At 32.9% G+C, this 22,175-nt stretch overlaps 1 protein-coding gene and 2 non-coding genes across 3 annotated transcripts; 1 reads left to right on the top strand and 2 right to left on the bottom strand.

Annotated features, from left to right (window-relative positions):
- Nucleotides 1-1,006: 1,006 nt before the first annotated feature.
- On the bottom strand, nucleotides 1,007-1,078 carry TRNAD-GUC (transfer RNA aspartic acid (anticodon GUC)). Its single transcript has one exon. It is a non-coding gene; the product is annotated as a tRNA-Asp (tRNA).
- Nucleotides 1,079-3,804: 2,726 nt separating this feature from the next.
- On the top strand, nucleotides 3,805-3,876 carry TRNAD-GUC (transfer RNA aspartic acid (anticodon GUC)). Its single transcript has one exon. It is a non-coding gene; the product is annotated as a tRNA-Asp (tRNA).
- Nucleotides 3,877-9,184: 5,308 nt separating this feature from the next.
- LOC125851453 (protein MIZU-KUSSEI 1-like) lies at nucleotides 9,185-9,941 on the bottom strand. The gene has a single exon (XM_049531248.1). The coding sequence runs from the start codon at nucleotides 9,913-9,915 to the stop codon at nucleotides 9,196-9,198; it is 720 nt and encodes a 239-aa protein (XP_049387205.1). The 5' UTR covers nucleotides 9,916-9,941; the 3' UTR covers nucleotides 9,185-9,195.
- Between the last annotated feature and the right edge of the window lie 12,234 nt (nucleotides 9,942-22,175).

The raw sequence follows: 22,175 nt of genomic DNA, 5'->3' as shown, positions 1-22,175 counted from the left end.
ATCATGGTTTTTGGAGAATATGAAATTACATCTCATGATATGGAATCATGAGATGGAATCAGCGTAAAATTACATGTCCAAACGCTGATTTCATCTCACGATACCATATCGTGATATGGTATCGCATGGCCAAACTGTTAGGGTTTTGCCCTGATTTTCTTACCATAATTTAAGATTTATTTTTCCTTAAAGAAAAGATAAAATATTACCATAAATGTTTTTACTTTTCTTGAAAGGAAAATATAATATTCTTTCATATTTGGTTTATTCTCTCCTTTTAGGACTCCTTTTCTAGTAGGAAAGGTTTTAGGACTCCTTTTCTAGTAAGGAAAGGTTTTAGGATTCTATAAATATAGGTTTGTTTCTTCTAACACAAAAACAATAACATCCACAATGTAGTCGTTTAAGATTCTTGTTTATGGGGAGATTTATTCTCTCTAAAGTTTCAATGCTTTTCTTTATATTAGTTTTGATATAATAATATTTTGATTTTTAGTATAAGTTTTTGATATCTGATTTATCAATCATATGATTTGCAAATAGTAGGCTTCCGCATGACGCCCAATCACCCTTCAGAACCCAACACAAACGCCTACTAGTATTGTCTTTGTCTTCAAACTTCTTAATGAAAGGGCGACTTTGAAATTGATATTGTTGTAATGTGGTGAGTTGCACATTTGCAGATAACAACTTAAAAGGAAAACACATGAAAAATGAAGATGTAAATATGATGACGGGTCGTGAACACAATAGGAAGAGAGAATATTATAGCAAATGAAATTAAACAGTTAAAAAAGAGTGAAAATTTTTTTGAATCTTGTTTTGAGGTCAGTTTTAATGGAGGAGAAGTTAAATAGGAAAAAGAAGGGTATTATAGCTGTTGGTAATTAAAAAATGAAGGAAAAAATTAAAAAAAAATCTGATATGACATTTTCTTTAACTTTTCACTCTTAAGGGTGTTTTTAATACTTCTCTCTATATAAAAAAATAAGCCATAAAAAATAAACGCCGCTGCCGGGGATCGAACCCGGGTCACCCGCGTGACAGGCGGGAATACTTACCACTATACTACAACGACCTTGTTGTTATTAGTGATGGACATTATCTAATTGTTACTACAAATATCTATATTTTCATTAATATTTTGTTCCTCAGTCTTATAATATTTGTCCTTTTCACTTCCCAAATATCAAAAGAAATTTATTATCATCAACAATTTGTTTTAAAAAGGGGAGCTATATTATCATTTTGGAATGGACAAATTTACAGCTTATAGTATGTTCCATTCAACTTACCAACTTATTGTTAGAAATCTTATCGAAAACACCTTCTCATGAACACTTGTAGAAATTATAATAGATTGAGGCGTGTCAAAAGGACACTGTCTTTAGGGATATCTCACTCCATATATGTGTATCTCCTAGGATTCAACATACTCTTTTAATATAAAACTAGGAGCCAGAAACTAACAAAAATTCAATTGAAAGAAAACTCAACACAATAAAATAGGGAAAACAATATTATAAGTTTAGCTCTCTTGATTTTTCCACTTCTGCCTTCTCAGTATTACATAAACAAGATTATATATGTAAAGGAAAATGAGCTGCCAACGTCTCAAAGGAATAGAAATTAAAGCGTAGGAGTGAATGTCATAAAATACATTAAAGACAATTTATTTTGGTTAAAAATAGACGTTGCAACATCCATATATTTTTACCAACATTAATAGTGATTTATGATATAATCAAAAAGATATTAACACTCATTTATATAATAGAAATAGTTATAGATAATAATATCAATACTTTATTTTGAGATATTAGAATATTTTTCCAACACTTATAATAATATATTTTTGGGAAAAAACTCAAATATGCTATCGAACTTTGAGAAAATGGGTCATGTATGTCATGTGTGAACTTTGAGAAAAGACTCATTTATGTGATCCGTTAAAAGTTTGGCTCATCTATATATGTCATTTTAGTTAAGAAATAATGTTATGTGTGGACGTTTTCACAAGAAGATTTATATGCTTGTTTATTTCTGGTGTGCTATGATATATATCTGAAACATGTCATGAGAAATATATATTCACGCCTTATTTAAGTGGACTTGGCTCCTCACTTAGTTGATTGTTGAAAGGGAATTGAAGAATACAATTATAAAAACAACAAGAGAAAAGTTTTCAAGTGCCTCAACATTTTTTCCTTTTTTTTCTAATTGACATGCATGCCTCTACAGACTATACGTTATTTAGTTGCATTGGCGTTTATATATATANGACCCGTTTTTTCCAGAACATCCAAATTAATTATGTTATTTAATTAACATTCTGAATTAATTTATAAGAGAAAGGAAATGATTTAACAAAATTGATTAAAGCCGAAGCCGAGCGAGCGACGACGACGGCGCGAGGGGGCACCTTCTTCTTAACCCTTTAAGAACTAAAGGAAGTGTTTCCTAATATAAGGACAACAATTTCCTTTCTTCTACCGATATGGTAAAATTGACCTTTCATTTGCACTTTTGCAATGATGACTTTTCATTTTCCCTCCAAAATTGGTTCCCCCACTTTCATTGGTTCTTCCACTTTCCATTTTCTCTTTTTTATTTCCCATTCACACCTTGCTAAACCCAACAGAATGCACTGTGGCTCCTTGCTCGGATTTATGAAAATTAATTACTGATCAAATGGATCCTTTAGATTAGAAAAATAGTAGTAAAATTGAAATTAAACCTCTCTGGAGGGGGAAAGAAGCTATATATATATATGAATCTGAAAAATGTTGCATTGATAACAAAATTACAAATCATGTACTCCGTTAGTATGATTGAGGAAAAGATGATTCAACATTATATTGCCTTCCAATTCCCCTCTTAAAACTGTTTGGGACACTATTCTCCCTTTTCTTGGTGCTCTACAACTTATGCCGAGTGAGGTCACAGATAACGCTGATTAATTTGAACCCAAGCTTTAAGGCTAAATTCTATGTTTATTCAATGGTGGTTCGTAGGATTATCCAAATTTATTTGCACGACAGGCTTATTTATGCCTTATGTATATATGATGAGGTGTGCTACAATCTGGATTTTATTAGCAACACTTATTTCATAAAAAAAAACTCGTAAATTATCTAATTTTAGCAATGCAATGCCCTTAGTAGCTAGTCTTAAGTAAGGCGTAGGTGATTCACTACGAAGCAAAGAAAAGGCTGGATCGATGAATAATACCGTAAATAAAATCTCTACGGAATTTAAATGATATGCTTCTCCCATTCTTCATTACCCACAGATATCCATATTTTTCCTATCCAGGATTGCTAATTTGCCATTCACTTTTATTATGCTATAATAACTCCCCATCTTATGATCAAAGGAATTCCTATTCTGAAATTTTCACTGACGTCAAACGCTACGCTACTATGAATATGTAACAATTCAATATATAGATAACTCCACTAACGCAAACTACGTGTCACAACAAAATTAGGGAGTAATACCTTTTTATCGCCTCGACATCTCAATTCAATCTCCTTTCTAAATCCTTTAGCCACTTCGAAATCTATCACTGATTTAGTTAGAACAATCAAAAATCAACTAAATAAAATATATTGTAAGTTTGTCCATTCTAAAATGATACAATACAGTTGCCCCTTTTCAAACAATTTTTTGATGATAATAATTTTCTTTTGATAATTGGGAAGTGAAAAGGAAAAATATTGTAAGACTGAGAAACAAAATATTTATGAAAATAAAGATCTTTGTCGAAACAATTAAATAATGTCCATCACAAATAACAACAAGGTCGTTGTAGTATAGTGGTAAGTATTCCCGCCTGTCACGCGGGTGACCCGGGTTCGATCCCCGGCAGCGGCGATTTTTTTTGGGATATATATTTATTTGGAGCCCCTAGCATCTCCCACCCAAACACCAACTTTGGTGTCAGCACTAATTTTGGACACCAAAAAAGAAATATTTTTCTCTCTCTTTATTATTATATTACTATTTCTCATTTCATTTATATTTTCTTATTTCATAAAACAAATTCTTTCTAAAACATTCACCATATATAATTCATGGTGAATGTCAATTACTACGTTGTTGAATGTTTATTATTTTCGGTTATTTTTAAGTACATTGTATTATTTGTTTATAGATTTATATATTTGCATTTTTTATTTTTGTGAAGGTTAACTGTAGTTATATCCAATTATAATTTATAGTAGAATTAACATAAATTTAATTTTTTTAAAAAAATCATATATAGAAAAATTAATTTATAAAAAAGCTAAATTTTATATCTAAAATTAATATTATAAAAATATTACATAAAAAATAATTAAATATACAAGAGATTTAATTAAAACATACAATTTATATAATGTTTAATTAAAAGTTTGCATAGTGAAATAATATTAAAATATTTAAAAAGTGAATTGGTGTGATTAATAGTGTTACACTAAATTTTGAATATGATGTAAAATTTGGTGTTGATCGGAGATGGTCTCAATTCTTTGGTGTAAAATTCGGTAGAAAGTAGCTTTAAATTTATTTAAAATTGTCAACTCAATTCTTTTAAGACATTTGTCTTCGAAAATTAAATACTTATAGGCTATTAGAACAATAAACAAAAAAAAAAAGATTTAATATAGGAGAATAAGTAGGAAAATTGTTAGTACTACAGTTTTCATATTTTTATCCTTTCACTATTTGTAATTGGTAAGAACTCCTAATATTTAGTACTCCCTAATTAGTTAAAACAATATCTACGAGTAGAACTTCATTTACAACATTATTAGTTATTTTAATATTGAGAGTAATTGTTTATTTCAATTTATGTGAAAAATCAATTGTACGATAATTATAACCATTAGATTTTGATATTATTTTTTAAATCTATAAGCAATTATCGATGAAATTCGTAACTCAATTAAAAATATGAGGGTCTTTAGAAATGTTGATTGAATTTTTTGCCCTTAATTAAAAGTTTCCGCTTTAGACAAAATCGTCTTTTTACCATTTTTTGAAATAGTTATCATTTAATTATTATTCTAATATTTAGGAGTTTGAAATCAACTAAAATTAGAGTTGTTAAATGTTTCCTTATTAATACTATGCAATAAACCATATTTATAAAAGATAAGTAATAATTGCACAGTGAACTCACGTTGGAAAAAATCCTAGCACTTTGAGATCTTTTAGATTTAGGAGTCTTTTCTTATATTTAGTGATTTAAAACTAATGCATCATAATAAGGATTTACAAAGTTTTTATCGAAATAATAATAAAGGAAGAAATTCAACTTATTTTAGGACAAAAATTAGTTAATTGATTAATTTTCTTGAATTTGCAATTAAAAATAATTATATATCTACATATTTTTTCTATTTCGAACTGATAAGTGATAACTAAATCAGATATGGCTCTATTCACAAGATTTTTTTAAATTAAAAAATTTGACAGTTATTTAATCATAATCACATTTTAAAATAAATTTTAATTGTTTATTAATCAGCAAAAGAAAATATCAAACCTAAACTACTCCTATTTTACCAAAATTCTTTTGAAACTTTCCGTCAAAGAAGACATACATGGAGCCTTTATCAATTCCTGAGGTAATAATTTTTGAAATATTCTCATGGGCTTCCTATCAAATCGTTAATGCGTTTTAAATCCGTTTCCAAATTTTGTAATTCCCTAGTATCCGAATCAGTTTTCGTGGATATACATCAATGTCATAGTGAAATCAAATTCATTGTGCGTCAAAATTCAGAGTTATACACTGTAGAGAGTATAGAAGCAATGGAAGAAGGAAAAGTGTCCCCTCTTCATATTGATAATTTTTGTGAAAAGCTCTTGTACGACCCAATAGGTATAGACGAATCATGGAGAGAGATTAAAAGGAAATTATGCCTTTGGTCATATGTGGTTTCTTGTACTTCAATTATCGCTTTATATATGCGTTTTCTTGTACTTCAATGGGGCGCGCGACTATATTATTTATTCTTTCGGTAAAAGGAGGATGAACGTGTCTAGTTGTTCAATTTTATACAAGTTTAAGTGTTTACTTGTGCACACCCAAAGTTAAAAGTCATAGTTGTCCACTAACGTCAAGTTAATGGTCATGTTTATGTATTATTCCTAGTTTTTTATGCAATACATGATTATTAGAACGTGAAAATATTGCAATTCTTTCATCTTCTTTTTTGTTACACCCAATATTTGTTACTTGTATTGGCCTCGACAAATTTGTTGTCACGCTATGTAAGACTCATTTAAAGAAAAATGCTTCCTAACAGAATTTGTTTCATAGTCAGGTCTCGAACGAATTCTATTCATCTTCCCACCACAAACCTTGTTGGTTATTGTGTTTCCACATTGATGGATGAATATTTAGCGAATACAATTCTAGATATCATTGCTTCATATTCACCTAAAATGATCACAAGATTCAAAGAGAGTTATATGTAAATCCTAAAAGTGATTGCTATCTTCTTTGTTTATCAGGTAGATTTATGAGGAAAGCTTCCTCCCTTCATTTTAAGGTTAATATACATTATAATAGTCCTTTGGTTCTACAAATTTAGGATCAGAGTTGGTTTAAAAAGAGAGAAATTATTTCACAGAATCATTTGATTGATTTCAAGCCAAGGGTGGAGTTAAAAAACTCAATCATCAGAACTACAAATCATATATGACATGTATACGGTTTCCTATATGGAATATCAAGATATTTGGGAGGTCGTTAATGGAAGCAAAGTCAAAATAGGAGAAGAAGAACCGAATGTCACATGGAAGAAATGGAAGATTGAAGTAGGGAAAAAATTATTTTTTCCTCATAAACACCATAGAAGATGACGTATTGGGACATATATGAGATGCTGGAACTCTAAAGGAAGCTTGGGACATGTTGCTTGCACTATTTTCAAAGAAGAATGATACATGACTATAACTTTTAGAAAGTGGGGTATTGTCGATGGCTCAATGTGAAATACTTTCACAAGGTAAAGTCGATATGTCGTGAAACTTCAAAATTAAAGTCAACAGCTCCAATCAGATAAACCGGGACGAAAAGAATAATCATTCATTGTTGCAGGTCTAAATGTAAAAGATTTGTTACTACAGTACAGGGATTGTCAAATTAACCATCACTTGTTGAGTTTGAGAATGTGTTTGTTGGCCAAGAAGTCATGTCAAAGCAAATGAACGGAGTTTCTCTAAAAGGCGGGGAGGAGACACTCTATGTCAACAAAAGCATAGGAAACTCTAAGCAGTACAACACTGATGGATCCAAGAAAAAAAGATATTGATGAGTCAACAAGGAGAAGGAAGCTCTCGTCTAGGGGACAACGACAAGAGGTTTGAAGGGAAATGCCACCCACAACTGTGGAAAGTAGGGCCATAAAGCGAATGTTTGTTGGTTCAAGAAAAAGCTTGTTAAAAGCAATGTTGTTGCCACCTCTGATCCAAAGGAAAATAGTGAAGATGACTGGGATGTCAAAGCACTCTTTGTTGTAAAACAAGAAGAGTTAGCTCTTGCAGTAACAATCTCTAAACAAATTGACTATTAGAATGACTAGATCCTTAACTCGGGATGCTCAAGCAATTTGACAGGTGACAAAGAGAAGTTGCAAAATTTGTCTGAGTACAAGGGAAGTTATGAGGTGGTGACGGCCGATGACATAAAATTACTACTAACTTACATCGGTAAGATTGTAGTGTATCCAAATAGTAGTGGTGATATCTTTGTGTCATTTTGTTCTGTTAGTCCGCAAGATATAAGAATAGGAAGAGACAGTGATGAAGGAGCGAAGATTGAATTTCGCATATGTAATATCTACAGAATCCTCATATATAAACAAGACAAGAAAGAACGAGATTGTAGACTTATGACATATGCGGTTGACTTACATAAGCTGCTCTAAATATAGTGACATGATGGAAAAGTCAATATTATATCAAAGAAGAACATGACTGCAGACTTATGACATATGTGGTTGAGTTACGTTAGCTACTCTAAACATAATAATTGTGTCATGATGGAAAAGCCAATATGTGCAGGCTGCCAGTATGGTAAAGAACAATACTACTAGAGTATTATGTTTTTATTCCTCAAGAAATAATTTTCGAAACATTTTCATGACTTCCAGACAAGTCTTTAATGCGTTTTCAAATTTTATAATTCTCTAATATCATAATCAGCTTTAATTTCGTGAATATATATACATCAATGTGGTACAAGTGGAAACAAGTTGTTTCTTTGCAAAATGGGGATATCTACCCTATAGATGGAAAGGAAGGAGGAAAAGCTACCTTTCATAATTTCAGTAATCATCTCTACTTGTTCAAGCATCTAATAGTTTGTTTTGTTGCACGGTGACATACCTAGAGCGCACGCGTTGCAATTTGGAATCCTAGTACAAGAGTAATAAGACATCTTCCAAAACTCGAGGAGTTTGATGAAATAAACTATCGCGCATTGTAGAAAATGGAGTTTACATTGATGGATTCCCGAACAGAGTTTGATTAATGACATTTATAGATATGATGAAAGCCTCTTCCCAGTTGAAAAGTATGCAAATGCCAAGCCTAACTTGTCCTTGTGCCAATACAAAAAAGTATGCCTTTGAGTAGAAACACCACATAAACAAGAAAAAAAAGGTTTTATATATATTAACATCGTAGGATGGATAAGATTGATTCATCTTCGGATGCGAGCCAGGATAAAAAAATATCCTATTAGGGCACTTTCCCTTGAATGAACCTTATATGGCACAAATTCAGATTAATCAAAACTCCAATGCCTTTTCAACTTACCAAAACATAAACCTACCAGTACATACCTTGAATTTAGTGCGCACTCAATCTAATTCTAGTTATCGCTCAAGCAACTGTGGAAGAAGACTTCGTGAAAAGAATTGATATGGCTCTAGCCTTAAAAAAAAGGAAGAACTAACAATTTGGAGGTTATAAAGTCCTAACAAACAAAAATCATCAAACTTTAAATGAATAAGTATTGATCAACAAACCAAAACATGAAAATTGTAGAAAAATAATAATCTAAAATTAGATAATCCTAAGAACCTTTCAATGCTTTAACTCTGTACACCAAATTCATCAATAATTTCCCCACCTACAAAGATACAAATTAATATATCTACAACACTAACACGTCATTTTACAATAATTATATATTCATATCCTCACAAAGAAAATACTCAATTCAGGTTCACTTTTTCCATCTGGGCTCAACATATATAAGGTTTCTGAGTCTTTTGATCCCACTACTCTTTCAAAATGTGCTCTCATATACGCCATGTCATCATCCACGTGTCCTTCCACGTCGGGCTTTGGGGGCAGGACGCCTGCCCCCATCGACACCGCCTTAAGTACCTCCATAAGATGGAGATCTTCTTCCGTGGCATCTCTCTTTGCACAATATCCACTTTTTTTCCCATTTACAAACATAGTCCAACATGGCTCATCTAGAAGTTTCATTTTCTCCTTATTATTTATATTGTCAGGTCTTTTCTCGCATTCCAATGCGATTCGCACCATCCCAAGGCTCATTTCCTTTTGCAACGTGTTTGTTTGCATGGCTAGGTCAATTACCAGAGTAGGCAGAGTTCCTGGATTTTCTTGAATGGAAAGGCTAACACGACCTTTTCTATACCCAAACAACGTGCCGGATACACCGACTTTAGTTTCCGGTAAACGGCCACCGGGGAGAGAAGGGAGTTTACATACGGGTGTAATAATAGGGAAAGACCGGAACACATTACGAAAGGCTCTAAAGATTTTTACGGGACGTTTTTTATTATTTTTCGAGGAAGGCTTTACGAGGGATAAAGGAGTTGTGGGTGGAGTTGGTGGTGGTGGTGGTGGTGGTGATGGTGTTGATTGTGGCTCTTCCATTGCTGGTTAATTAATCCACCTTTTTAAAAAAAAAATTAAGGTCGAAGATTTAGAACCAGCAATGAAAGAATTGCCATTAAAGAGAGATAATTAAGGTTGTTTGAATCGAAATTAGGTAAATTGTATAGAGGAAGAAAATGAGATAGATATAATAAATTTGATGTTATGAAAATGATATTTGACTTGAGTTTACTTTTTAATGATCCATAGTATTCGGTACCTGAATTTGTGGAGTTAGATAGAATATTAATGATTACATATTTTTTATTGGATATAGATTATAGAAGATTAATAGGAAAAAAATATGCAAAATAAATGTATATCTAATATTTTTGTTGGATTCATAGATATAAATTGGTGCTGTGACAAAAGGCAAACGTGGACAAATTAAAAAAAAAAAGAGAGAAAATAAAGAACATCAAATTTTAACGTGAAAAACTCTTTGAAGCAAAGGTAAACATAAGAAAATATCGAGATTCAAATACCTTCACTATAACAACTATTTTTGTATATAAAAAAAAGAAGAGCCTTTCTCGAATTATTACAACGGGAAAAGTAGTAGAACAAGCACAAATAATAGCATTGAGACAGAGTGAATTGGAGTCCTTTAAAGTTATTGCTTTAAGAAATCTTCCAAAGACTAATACCAATGACATGGAACAATATAGTCTCTTGAGCTTCTCAATTTATACTAGACTAGATATTAGCATGAGTTCAATATATATTACTTATTTTGTTTCAATTTATGTAACAGATTAAATTTAGAGTCAATCAATTCTTTTGATATACTTTCTAAATATTTTAAGTTCAACATATTGTTTGATTTTCGGTTTCTTAAAAATAATTTCATCGCTAACCACTCTCTTCGTCTTTTCTTCGGTTTGATTAGGGCTTCTCATTTTCGCGTTATCAAGTCATTTGGTTGGTGGAATCACTCTGAGTTTGACTTGTTTCGTGCAGTCCTAAGGGAATGTGGCAAGCGTAGGGCTGTTTTTCTGGCTCCTTGTGCCCTAGATCCTGATCTAGGGCATGACTGATAAATGTATTATTGTTTTTGGCCCTATTTTATGTTGTATTTTCTGTGAGTAGTGAGGAAAGACAATGAAGAGTATGGAAAATCTCTGTAATAAGAAGGTAAGTAGTCCGTTGTTTATTCCGTGTATCTGTGATGGTTCTGTCATATATCTAGTCAAACTATTCCATATATTTGTATTTTCTATCAAATAAAGATGAGTGGTTTATTGTCATGTATCTACGCATGTTAGTCAATATATATTTGAGTTCTTTCTGTCATGCTCTAGTGTGTTTCCTTCAGTTTATCTGAGATGATTCTGTCATATATCTGGTCATATTTCAACGAGATCGTTGTAGATCACACTTTATGAAATTACGGCAATCACAAATTTATCGTCGGTATAGTTAGCAATAATAAAGACACAGCGAAGCAAAAGCACACATTTATCTATTCAAATTTCATTGAAAAGAATAAATATTGAGTAATCATATACATACACATAACAAGTTTCAAATACATGTATCTAGTACATAATTAATCCATCTAAGTCATGAAGTATGTGTTGAATACAGGTATATGTAAAATATTTGATTGTTCATAATTTAAAAACACAAAAAATGCATCTAATGAAATTAGGTGCATGAATCAAATACTTACTTTAGATACATTAGTAAAAGAGCACGTATATACTTTTATTAGAATATTCAACAAAGTAACAACAAACTAGAGTGTGCGATACATAGTGTTTTCTAAACATGAAAAATTGAAAAGAAAAATCTTGAAATTTAGAAAAATAAATTCAAATTTATGGGGGAAAAATTGCTCACTTTGTTGTTGCTCGAAAATAAATAGAAGAAATTAGAACTTTTTTTGATTTTTTTAGAAGTTGTTAAATTAAATATACTCAAAAGTTGCTAAAAGATTGATTTCCTCCTTAAATTAAGCATTTTGATTATCGTCCTTAGTTAAACACACGTTTTAGTCTGTATCTAGCTTAAATTAAATGTACATCAAATATATGTATTTGAATGCGACAAATATATATATACGACATACCTATTTTGATAGAAAATGCAATATTAAGAACTAACGTAAATGAAAATAAGTTAATTCTAAACTAATGAGATTTGTGGTGTTTATCTTTAAAAAAAAACCAAACAAATGCATATTGAACCAAAAAGGCTAGAATAAAAGAAGATGATGGATCAACATGACTAGGAAAAGCTCAATTATTTTGCTTGACACAAAGATAAAAGGCAATACATATGCTGATCATTTTGTTCAATAATGGAAGGTACACATATAAAGTAGCTAGATACATATAATTTCCTTAAAGCACATAAATCATAAAATATCGAAAACACTATTATTTGAAAACAAACATATCGTTCAAGAGCTGTTATCGTAGCTAGCCTCTTATATATGAGTGACTTTAGATAAATATGTAACACTCTGATTATCATAAAACGTGAAATGGTCTGGTGGATCGTTATACTTGTATCGATTTGTATTTTGGATCCTTTTACTTACTTCTTTGTCATCTGGACCCTTGAATTCAATAAAACACAATTTATCTAACCCTTCTGACCATTGACCAAATTTATGTGTCTTTAAGATGGCTGAGTTGGTTAAAGTGTGTGACTTCACGCACCTTAAGGTGAGTGAGTATTATATTTCAGTTTTTAAAATATTAGTAAAGAATAAAATAATAAAAAAATAAATTAAAAAGTTTCCATCTTCTTCACCCACTCCACCTTCATTTGCAGCCATCTCCATGCCCGACCCCTTCTTTTTCTTTCCATACTCTTGTCATCATCTTTAAGAGATCTTGGCATTGAAACCTCCTTGAGTCCATTGATTCGCCGGCAGAGAGAGAGGTCGATGGTGGTGGTGTTGGTCGGAGACAACGGGTTCGTTGTAGAGTGAGACAGACGGTGCTAGTAAGTGGAGGGGAGAATGAGGCGGGTGAGGGTTAATTTGGAGGATCTACTTACGACAGCGAAGAGATTTTCGGCTAGATCTGGTGGTGCGGAGATTGGTAGTTTTGTGATGGTTGAAGGAGGAGAAAGGGAAAATAGGGAGAATGTACGGAAGAGACAGAAAAACTAACAGGCTAACCAGAACGACAAAAATAATTTTGACAGCACGAGAACATCTTCGGCGACTATCAGCATTTGAATTTGGCTTGTTCTTCTCCAACAAAGCTTCTTGAGGGCTATATACATCATTTGACTGATGACCAAGATCAACCCAGAAAGAAAGGAGGAGAAGAAATGCAGCAAGGAAAATAATTTTGGGGAAAGTGTAAAGGAGTTAAACAAATGTGTAAATGTGAACTGATGAATTAGAGTTACAATTGTATATTATGCAGTGTAGGTAGTTATATGATAAAGTCCAATTAGTTAGTTAGTAGGGGCAAATCAGTAAATTGGTTAGAGAGTTAGTTGGTATGTTGAGTCGGTTAGCATTGTATATATAGCAATGCATATCACACATTTTGTATTCAATTGAATTCATTCTGAAGTAAATGTTCTCCATGATAAGATTCAGTTACATTGTTAGTTCTTACATATTCTCTCATCTTTCCTCTGTAGATCTGAAAACTTAACATGGTATCAGAGCAATTCGAGCTTGTGATTTTGTGAATTCTCTGTTTCCTTTCCTTTCTTATTTCTTTTTCTTCCATGGATACCTCTGGAAGCCCTGCAGGAGCTCAGATGGACACTTCCATGGCTGTTAACCCCATTAATCATATGCATCCTTTGTATTTACATCCATCAGATGGGCCATGATCTCTTAATATAGGCATTCAGCTCACTTGTACTGATAATTACACATTGTGGAGTAAAGCTATACAGTTGGCTTTGCTTGGGAAGAACAATATTGGATTCATCGATGGAACAATTAATCGAGATCAATTTACTGGAATTTTAGCTCGATTGTGGGATCGATGCAATGCAATCGTGGTTTCATGGATTATGTGTAATGTAAATAGAGATTTGCATAATGGAGTGCTTTTCTGTTCCGATACACATTTGATCTGGGAATATTTGAAAAAGAGGTTCAATAAGGTAAATAGCTCTAGAATTTTTCAGCTACACAAGGAGATTTATACTCTTGTTCAGGGAGTTTCTTTTGTTTCAGTTTACTACTCTAGACTTAAGGATCTATGGGATGAATATGATTCAATTATGCCCCCTCCCTCCTGCAATTGTCCTAAGTCTAGAGAATTTTTTGAACATTTTCAATACCAAAGGATGTTGCAATTCCTTATGGGACTCAATGCCAACTACAGTCCGGCCAGAAGTCAAATTTTGTTGATGCCACACCTACCTAATGTCAATCAGGCTTTTGCCATGATAAACCAGGATGAGAGTCAAAAAATAGTCGTAGGTTCAAGCATGGTACCTCTTGAAAATATGACTCCAACTGCCATGTTTACTTCAAAGTCTACTCCTGGTAATCAGAAATTTAAGAAGCCATATAATCCCAACGCCTTTTGTGACTTTTTCCATATGAAAGGTCATTTTAGAACTAAATACCACAAGCTTTTGAAATGTGATTTTTGCCATAAGACTGTACATATCAAGGTTAATTGTTTTCGACTAATTGGCTATCCATCTAACTACAAAGGCAAAATGGAGAATGTTGTGGCTGGAAATTTTGTCTACAATGCAGGTTCACAGAGTTCAGGAGTTCATGTTGCAGAATCTCAATATTCAGGAGCTCCTTTCCAACAGTATTACACTCCAGCACTTTCCTTTTATCATCCTCCAAAACAATTTCCTCCAAATCAACCTGCTAACCAGCAAGGCTTAGTTCCAATGCCCATGTTCACTCCAGGACAACACCAAAAGCTTCTTCAATTCCTAGATCAAACTTTTGTTCCTGCACATAGTGGGATTGCTAATATGGCAGGTACATCTATCACTCCTACCAATGATGCCATGAAATGAATAATAGACACAGGTGGTTCTCACTATATGGTCAGTGATCCTAGACATTTACATCATGAAGGATTGTTAGAAAATGCAGGTCAAGTTCAATTACCTACAGGTGCATCAGCTACTGTGTCACATATTGGGGAATGTCACATTGGAGGAGGTGATATTCTTAGAAAAGTCCTATGTGTACCAACTTTTAAGTTCAATCTCATGTCAGTTTCCCAAGTGACACAAGATTTGAACTGTTGTGTTACATTTTTTCCAAATCATTGTGTTTTTCAGGACCTCTCATCTGAGAAGGTAAAGGTGATTGGTAAGAAAGATGATGGACTCTACATTTTGTGTTCATTAAACGATGTCAAGGACACCACCTCACTGAGATGTTTAACAATAAAACATGGTGTTGATGCTACTGCTTCTTTATGGCATAAGAGACTGTGTCATGTACCTATGAGTGTGCTGAGAAAAATTCCTTTCTTTCATAGTTTTGGTAGTAAATTTGCTTTGCATAACTGTGAGGTATGCCCTCTTGCTAGGCAAACAAGATTATCTTTCCCACATAGCACTAGTCATTCTACATGTATCTTTCAATTAATTCATATGGATATTTGGGGGCCTTATAAAGTGGAAACTTCTGATGGCATGAGATATTTCTTAACCATTGTAGATGACTATTCCAGATGGACTTAGACTTTCTTAATGAGGCTTAAGTCTGATGTTATTAACCTGTTAACATGTTTTTTTGCTGAAGTTAAAACTCAGTTTGGGACACAGATCCAAAGAGTGAGGTCTGACAATAGATCTGAGTTTTTTAATACCAACTGTAATGTTTTTTTTCAACTTAATGGTGTTATCCATGAGAGTTCTTGTCCATACACACCTTAACAGAATGGTGTGGTGGAAAAAAGACATAGACATATTCTGGAGACTGCTAGAGCTATCAAATTTCAATCTAGTTTTCCTGATAAGTTTTGCGAATTATGCATTCAGGCTACTACTTATATCTTGAACAGGATTCCTTCCATTGTTCTAGGTAATGTTTCTCCTTTTGAGAAGTTATATGGTCGACCTCCATCTATTGCTCACCTCAGAATAAAAGGATGCCTATGTTTTGCCACTAACCTCAGTACTCATGACAAGTTCAAGCCTAGAGCGGTAAGGGATGTCTTAATAGGATATGGGGTCACTCAGAAAGGATATAGGTTGTATGATTTGGAAAATAAGCACTTCTTTATCAGTAGGGATGTGGTGTTCATGGAGAAACCTTTCCTTTTCAAAATGATGTCTCTTCACTACAAAGACAACCTACATGTCCAGATCTTTTTGCTTTTGATGATTTACTTCCACCTACTAGGCATTATCCTTCAGCTCCTGATGTGTCTGACTTAGCTCACACTACTGCATTACCTGCACTACCTCATGTTCTTGAATCAGCTCACACTACTGCAGTCCATGTTCACACTGAAGCACCTACTATCACAAGGAGATCAACCAGAGAGACTAGACCTCCTATTTGGCATAGATACTTTGTCACTACAGCTGGATTAAGTAGTTGCCATTATTCTATTGCCTAAGTATTAGACTACCAACACTTGTCCCCAGAGTACCAAAGTTTTGTGTCTAAATTCTCCACTGAAACTGAACCTACTACTTACACAGAAGCTGCCAAGGATACTAGATTGGTGGACGCCATGATGACTGAGATTAAAGCCTTAAAAGACAATAAGACTTGGTGTCTAGTAGACTTACCAAAAGGGAAGAAAGTTATAGGTTGTAGATGGGTTTACAAGATTAAGTACAATGCAGATGGCTCAGTTGAAAGATTCAAAGCTAGATTGGTAGCCAAGGGTTACAATCAAAACGAAGGTTTTGATTATCAAAAGACATTTTCCCCTGTAGTTAAAATGGTCACTGTTAGGACTGTGATTTCCATTGCAGTTGTTAATCATTGGACAATTCATCAGATGGATGTCTACAATGCCCTTTTGCAGGGGGACCTATATGAGGAAGTATATATGACTCTATCTGATGGTTTTGGAAGGAGGGCTGGAAATACTCAGGTTTGCAAGCTATTGAAGTCTATTTATGGGCTGAAACAAGCTTCAAGACCGTGGAATATTAAGCTTACAACTACCTTAATTGAGTCAGGTTTCCAACAAAGTACTAAATACTACTCCTTACTTACCAAGAGGAAGGGTGACAAGTTAGTCATAGTCCTGATTTATGTGGATGATTTATTGATAACAGGAAATGATTCCATTATGATCTCTGACACTAAGGCAGCATTACAACATGCTTTTAAGATCAAAGATCTGGAAGAGCTCAGGTATTTCCTTGGATTGGAATTTGCTAGGAGTGAGGCTGGGATTCTTATTCATCAAAGAAAGTATGTTTTAGCGTTAATAGCAGACATGGGGTTAGCAGGAGCTAAGCCTGTCTCTACACCAATGGAACTAAACTTAAAGCTTACCACCACTGAATTTGATACCCACATACCACCTTCTCATACTGATCCACCCCTGGTGGACATTACTAGCTATCAAAAGTTAATTGGTAGACTATTATATTTGACAACTACAAGACCTGACATTTCATTTGTTGTTCAGTGTTTAAGTCAGTTCATGCATCTACCTAAGAAATCTCATATGGATGCTGCACTTAGGTTGGTTAGATACCTTAAGTCAACACCATGTTTAGGTATATTGATGCCATCCATCGGTGGAAATTATCTAAAAGTGTATTGTGATGCTGATTGGGGGGGCATGTGTCAACAACAGGAGATCAATTACTGGTTACTTGATTCAATATGGTGGTGCATCTATTTCCTGGAGATCAAAGAAGCATATTACTATATCTAGGAGTTCAGCTGAGGCTGAATACTGAGCTATAGCTTCGACTGTGGCAGAAGTGGTCTGACTTGTTGGATTATTTCAGGAACTTGGAATTCAAATTTCACTTCCTATGCATCTTTACTCAGCCAGTACTTCAGCCATTCAGATTGTTGCTAATCCCGTCTTTCACAAAAGGACCAAGCACATTGACATAGATTGTCACTTTATTAGGGAGAAGATACAAGACGGATTACTTGTTACTGATTATTTGCCTTCATCAGACCAGCCTGTTGATGTCCTTACTAAAGCACTTGGGAAAATTCCTCATTCTCATCTTTTATCCAAGCTAGGAATGAAGAACATCTTCATAGCCCCTAGCTTGAAGGGGGTGTAAAGGAGTTAAACAAATGTGTAAATATGAACTGATGAATTAGAGTTACAATTGTATATTATGCAGTGTAGTTAGTTATATGATAAAGTCCAATTAGTNCCCTAGCTTGAAGGGGGGTGTAAAGGAGTTAAACAAATGTGTAAATGTGAACTGATGAATTAGAGTTACAATTGTATATTATGCAATGTAGTTAGTTATATGATAAAATCCAATTAGTTAGTTAGTAGGGGCAAATCAGTAAATTGGTTAGAGAGTTTGTTGGTATGTTGAGTCGGTTAGCATTGTATATATAGCAATGCATATCACACATTCTGTACTCAATTGAATTCATTCTGAAGTAAATGTTCTTCATGATAAGATTCAGTTACATTGTTAGTTCTTACATATTCTCTCATCTTTCCTCTCTAGATCTGGAAACTTAACAGAAAGCCATAACGACAAAGCCACAGGAGTGCGACCAGAAAATCAAACCCTTACATGCGGCAACAATTGTAAACAAAAAATAAAGGAAATAACCCAAATTTGAAGATCCAATCATCAAGTGAAATACTTTTTGACTGTTTAAAGGTGGGAAGATGTAGGAATTTCAAAATTTTATTTTAAGGAATAAATATAAATTTTATTGTTTTACTTTTTATTAAATAATTTTAGTTAATAAAGATAATTATGACATGCCATTGATATAGGTCATATGAATTTGACATGTCATCAATTTAAAGGAGAGTGAACTACACACATCATGAGAGGGGTTTAAAAATCTTATTTGGATTGAGTTTAAGGGTTCAATTGATAAAGAGTTAAGTAAAAAAATCCATAATACAAACGCGTACAAGTATGAGGGTCTATTAACCATTTATAATTAGTACGAGGATTTAAGACAAAGCACTTTTATAATTAGTAGTGCTACTTTAGGAGTTGTTTTTGCTAAAGTGTCTTTTAAATATCTTAATTAACAACGAATGTATTGCAACCCCATGTTCCTTTGTAGGATTAGAAATAAATCAACTAAGACTACCAACGACATGTACAGTATTCTCAAACATCCCATTGCAGAAGTAAAGTGATACTCCTTCTGTCCCAATATACTTATTTTTCTTTATAGTCGGTCCCAAAAAGAATAACACATATCTATATTAAGTAACAATTTAACTTTAAAATATCTATTTTGCCCTTAATGAAATGATTTATAGTCACACAAATTTCTATCATTAATTTTAAACCACAAGTATTTTTTTAAAAGTCGTCCTTTTTTTTAAAATTTTGTGCCGAGTCGAAGTACTTCAAATAAAATGGTACGAAGGGAGTATTAATTATCCTTCTCCTTTTTGGAATCTAATAATTAATTCTCAATCTGAAGTGCTTAGCAAGAGGATTACTAACCAGCTTGCTTTTCTCATGTGAACCTCTTGAGTACCTTCTTAATACAAGGCCTTGGGATAAAAAGAAGAACTTTCTTTACTTTAATTTACGTTGGTGAATTTTCGTGCCCAAAATTTTCTTTGTTGACCTCAATTTCTAGAGACTATAAAGCTAGATTTATGCAAACGATAAATAATTCATGTCCTTAATTATCCATTTTTAAATTGATATATTTATTAAGAAAATAATAATTGACATAGTGAGTTTATTATTTTATCCCTATTAATTAAGATGTGGATGAATTAAAAACTTAAGATTTTCAAGAAGTTCTATCTTTTTTCAATTAATTAATTGAGGGTATAACAGGTAAAAAAAATTATTATTTCTTGATTTGTCAAAATGGACAAGTAATTAGGGATAACTAAAAAAAAAATATGAACAGGTAATTAGAGACAGAGAAAGTATATATCATCCACGTAAATCAAGAAAATAATAAAATCACCACTGAAAAAAAGATAATAAAAAAGTGTTATTCCAGTTTGACTTGTGTATAATTTTTTTCCTTATTTTATTCTTGAAACCATTGTGGATGAATCTCTTTGCCTAAAGCAGTTTTTCGGTAGCCTTATTTTGGTACGATGGATTTAAACTTCAAATATCATTGTCCTGTATTCGTTTTAAGCTATAATGTATTTTTTTTCAATTGACAAACATAATTATTTTCCCATAATTAATTACAAAATCCTCAATTTGATCTATATGAATCCCCTCATTCAAATCTCAACTTTCTTATTTAATTAAGTATAACTTTTTTTAAATTTTCTTATTAATTATATAATTTATAGTTTCATCAAAATTATGATATATTTTTTTAAATGACTATAACTTGAAAAAATTGTTCAGAGATTAAAATAACAAATTTATATCTTATCGGCCGACGACTTACACTCTATAGCCTTAGAGGCAAAACATATCTTAGGGGCTTTACAAAAGCTAACGTATGCCCGATGGATAATAATTGAAACTATTTCACTAATTAACTTATGATTACTTTTTAACTTTTATTTTAGAGGCAAACTATAGCTCACGGGTTTTCAGAAAATAACTTATGTCTCACGGCCAATAGTTTACATATGGCTTCATTAAGTCTAGGTTATGGAGTACTATATAATCTACGTTTTATGGGTAAAAATTAGAACTTATCTATTATAAATAACATATTTAAATTTGGGAAAAAGGACATATATACCTCTGAAGTATCATAAATGGTATGTGTATACCCTTCGTTATACTTTTAGGATACCAGTGTCTTTACCGTCCAAAATTTGGAACATATATACCCTTTACACTAACGGTGGTTGTTGCATCCAATCGCACACGCAAGTGTACGTGGTCGCTCAAGTATTAAAGTGGCTCTTATTAAGAGTCAGGTATCGTACCCACAGAGACTCAAGATTAAAACAATTTGATTTTTCCAATACTCTCAATTAGGAACAATTGTTATCAAGATTAAAGAAGGTGATTGATTTTATAATCTAAAATTTAATTAAGAACTTAACTAAAGCGATTCAATTTCAAAAGGGTTTGAACAATGATTGGGTAAAGTCCATGGCTGCAGCTCACTTTAGGATTCATGCATACTATCTTGTTAAATGGATATCAATTAACTATCGAATCAATGATCACATGGTTAAATATATGACTTTGGTCTCCCGACCTCTAATCGCCTACGATCAATGTCAGTCTAACTACATCGTTGAGCGGTGATAAGCTAGACCAATTACCGAGCATTATAATTTTTTCTTGTCTAATAACCAAGCACGGTCTCTAGGTATATCTCTATCCTAGAAATAAATTAACTCTAATTCTTAAGAGAAAATCACGCTCCTCATGCCCCACGTTCTATCCTCTTATCCCTCTCCCGAGTTCAATTTAGACAAGATGTTTATTTCAGTGGTGATCAAGCACGAAATATGAAAAACAAGAACATAAGAATGATTCATATGATAATTAAAATTCAATCCATAAAACTTCAATAGAATACAATCATCCAGTAGCCACAACCCTAGAACTAGGGAAATTAGCTACTCATATCACAAATCTCGATTATGCAATGTGTAAATAACATAAAGAGATCGAAAGTAAAAGAGATTAGAATTGAACCCTAGGAACAGATGAGAAAGCTCCCAAAATCGTCGTTCTTCAAAACCCAAAAAAAGAATAATTAATAAAATAAAATATGAGTCTATTTATAATTAAGTCGAAACGACCAAAACTGACACTTCAGGGCTCGACGCGGAGCTACTTTTAAAATTCAGCTTATGGAAATCTTCTCTTCTCCGCGACGCAGCACAATACGACCGTTCTGTCTCAAATTCGCGACCAAGAATAAAATTCCTCTCTGCGACGCGAGCACAATACGACCGTTCTGTCTCAAATTCGCGACCAAGAATAAAATTCCTCTCCGCGTCTTCCTTATCTTCATTTTTTCTATTCTTCTTTCTTGTTGCTCATTTACTTGGATCCTTTCATGCTTTCCAATGCTTGTTTTACTGCTCGTTCCTTCATTTGCACTCACCTACACAACTAATCATGTTGGTTAGTACAAATGAATTCAAATGACTCGACACTACTAACAATTAATTGAAAATGATTTCGAATTTGGCTAAAATGCGGGTGTTATTTGGTTCTTAGGCATACAAATACGTCCAAGATCACTA

The sequence above is a fragment of the Solanum stenotomum genome, unplaced genomic scaffold (assembly GCF_019186545.1).
Source record: "Solanum stenotomum isolate F172 unplaced genomic scaffold, ASM1918654v1 scaffold25951, whole genome shotgun sequence".
In the NCBI taxonomy this organism is placed as follows: domain Eukaryota; kingdom Viridiplantae; phylum Streptophyta; class Magnoliopsida; order Solanales; family Solanaceae; genus Solanum; species Solanum stenotomum.
The sequence above is the reverse complement of the archived record's forward strand: the minus strand, read 5'-3'. Positions and strand labels throughout refer to the sequence as shown.

What these genes read in the sequence shown, in the direction of transcription:
- LOC125851453 (XM_049531248.1), bottom strand. Translation starts at nt 9,915, where the DNA reads ATGGAAGAGCCACAATCAACACCATCACCACCACCACCACCACCACCA.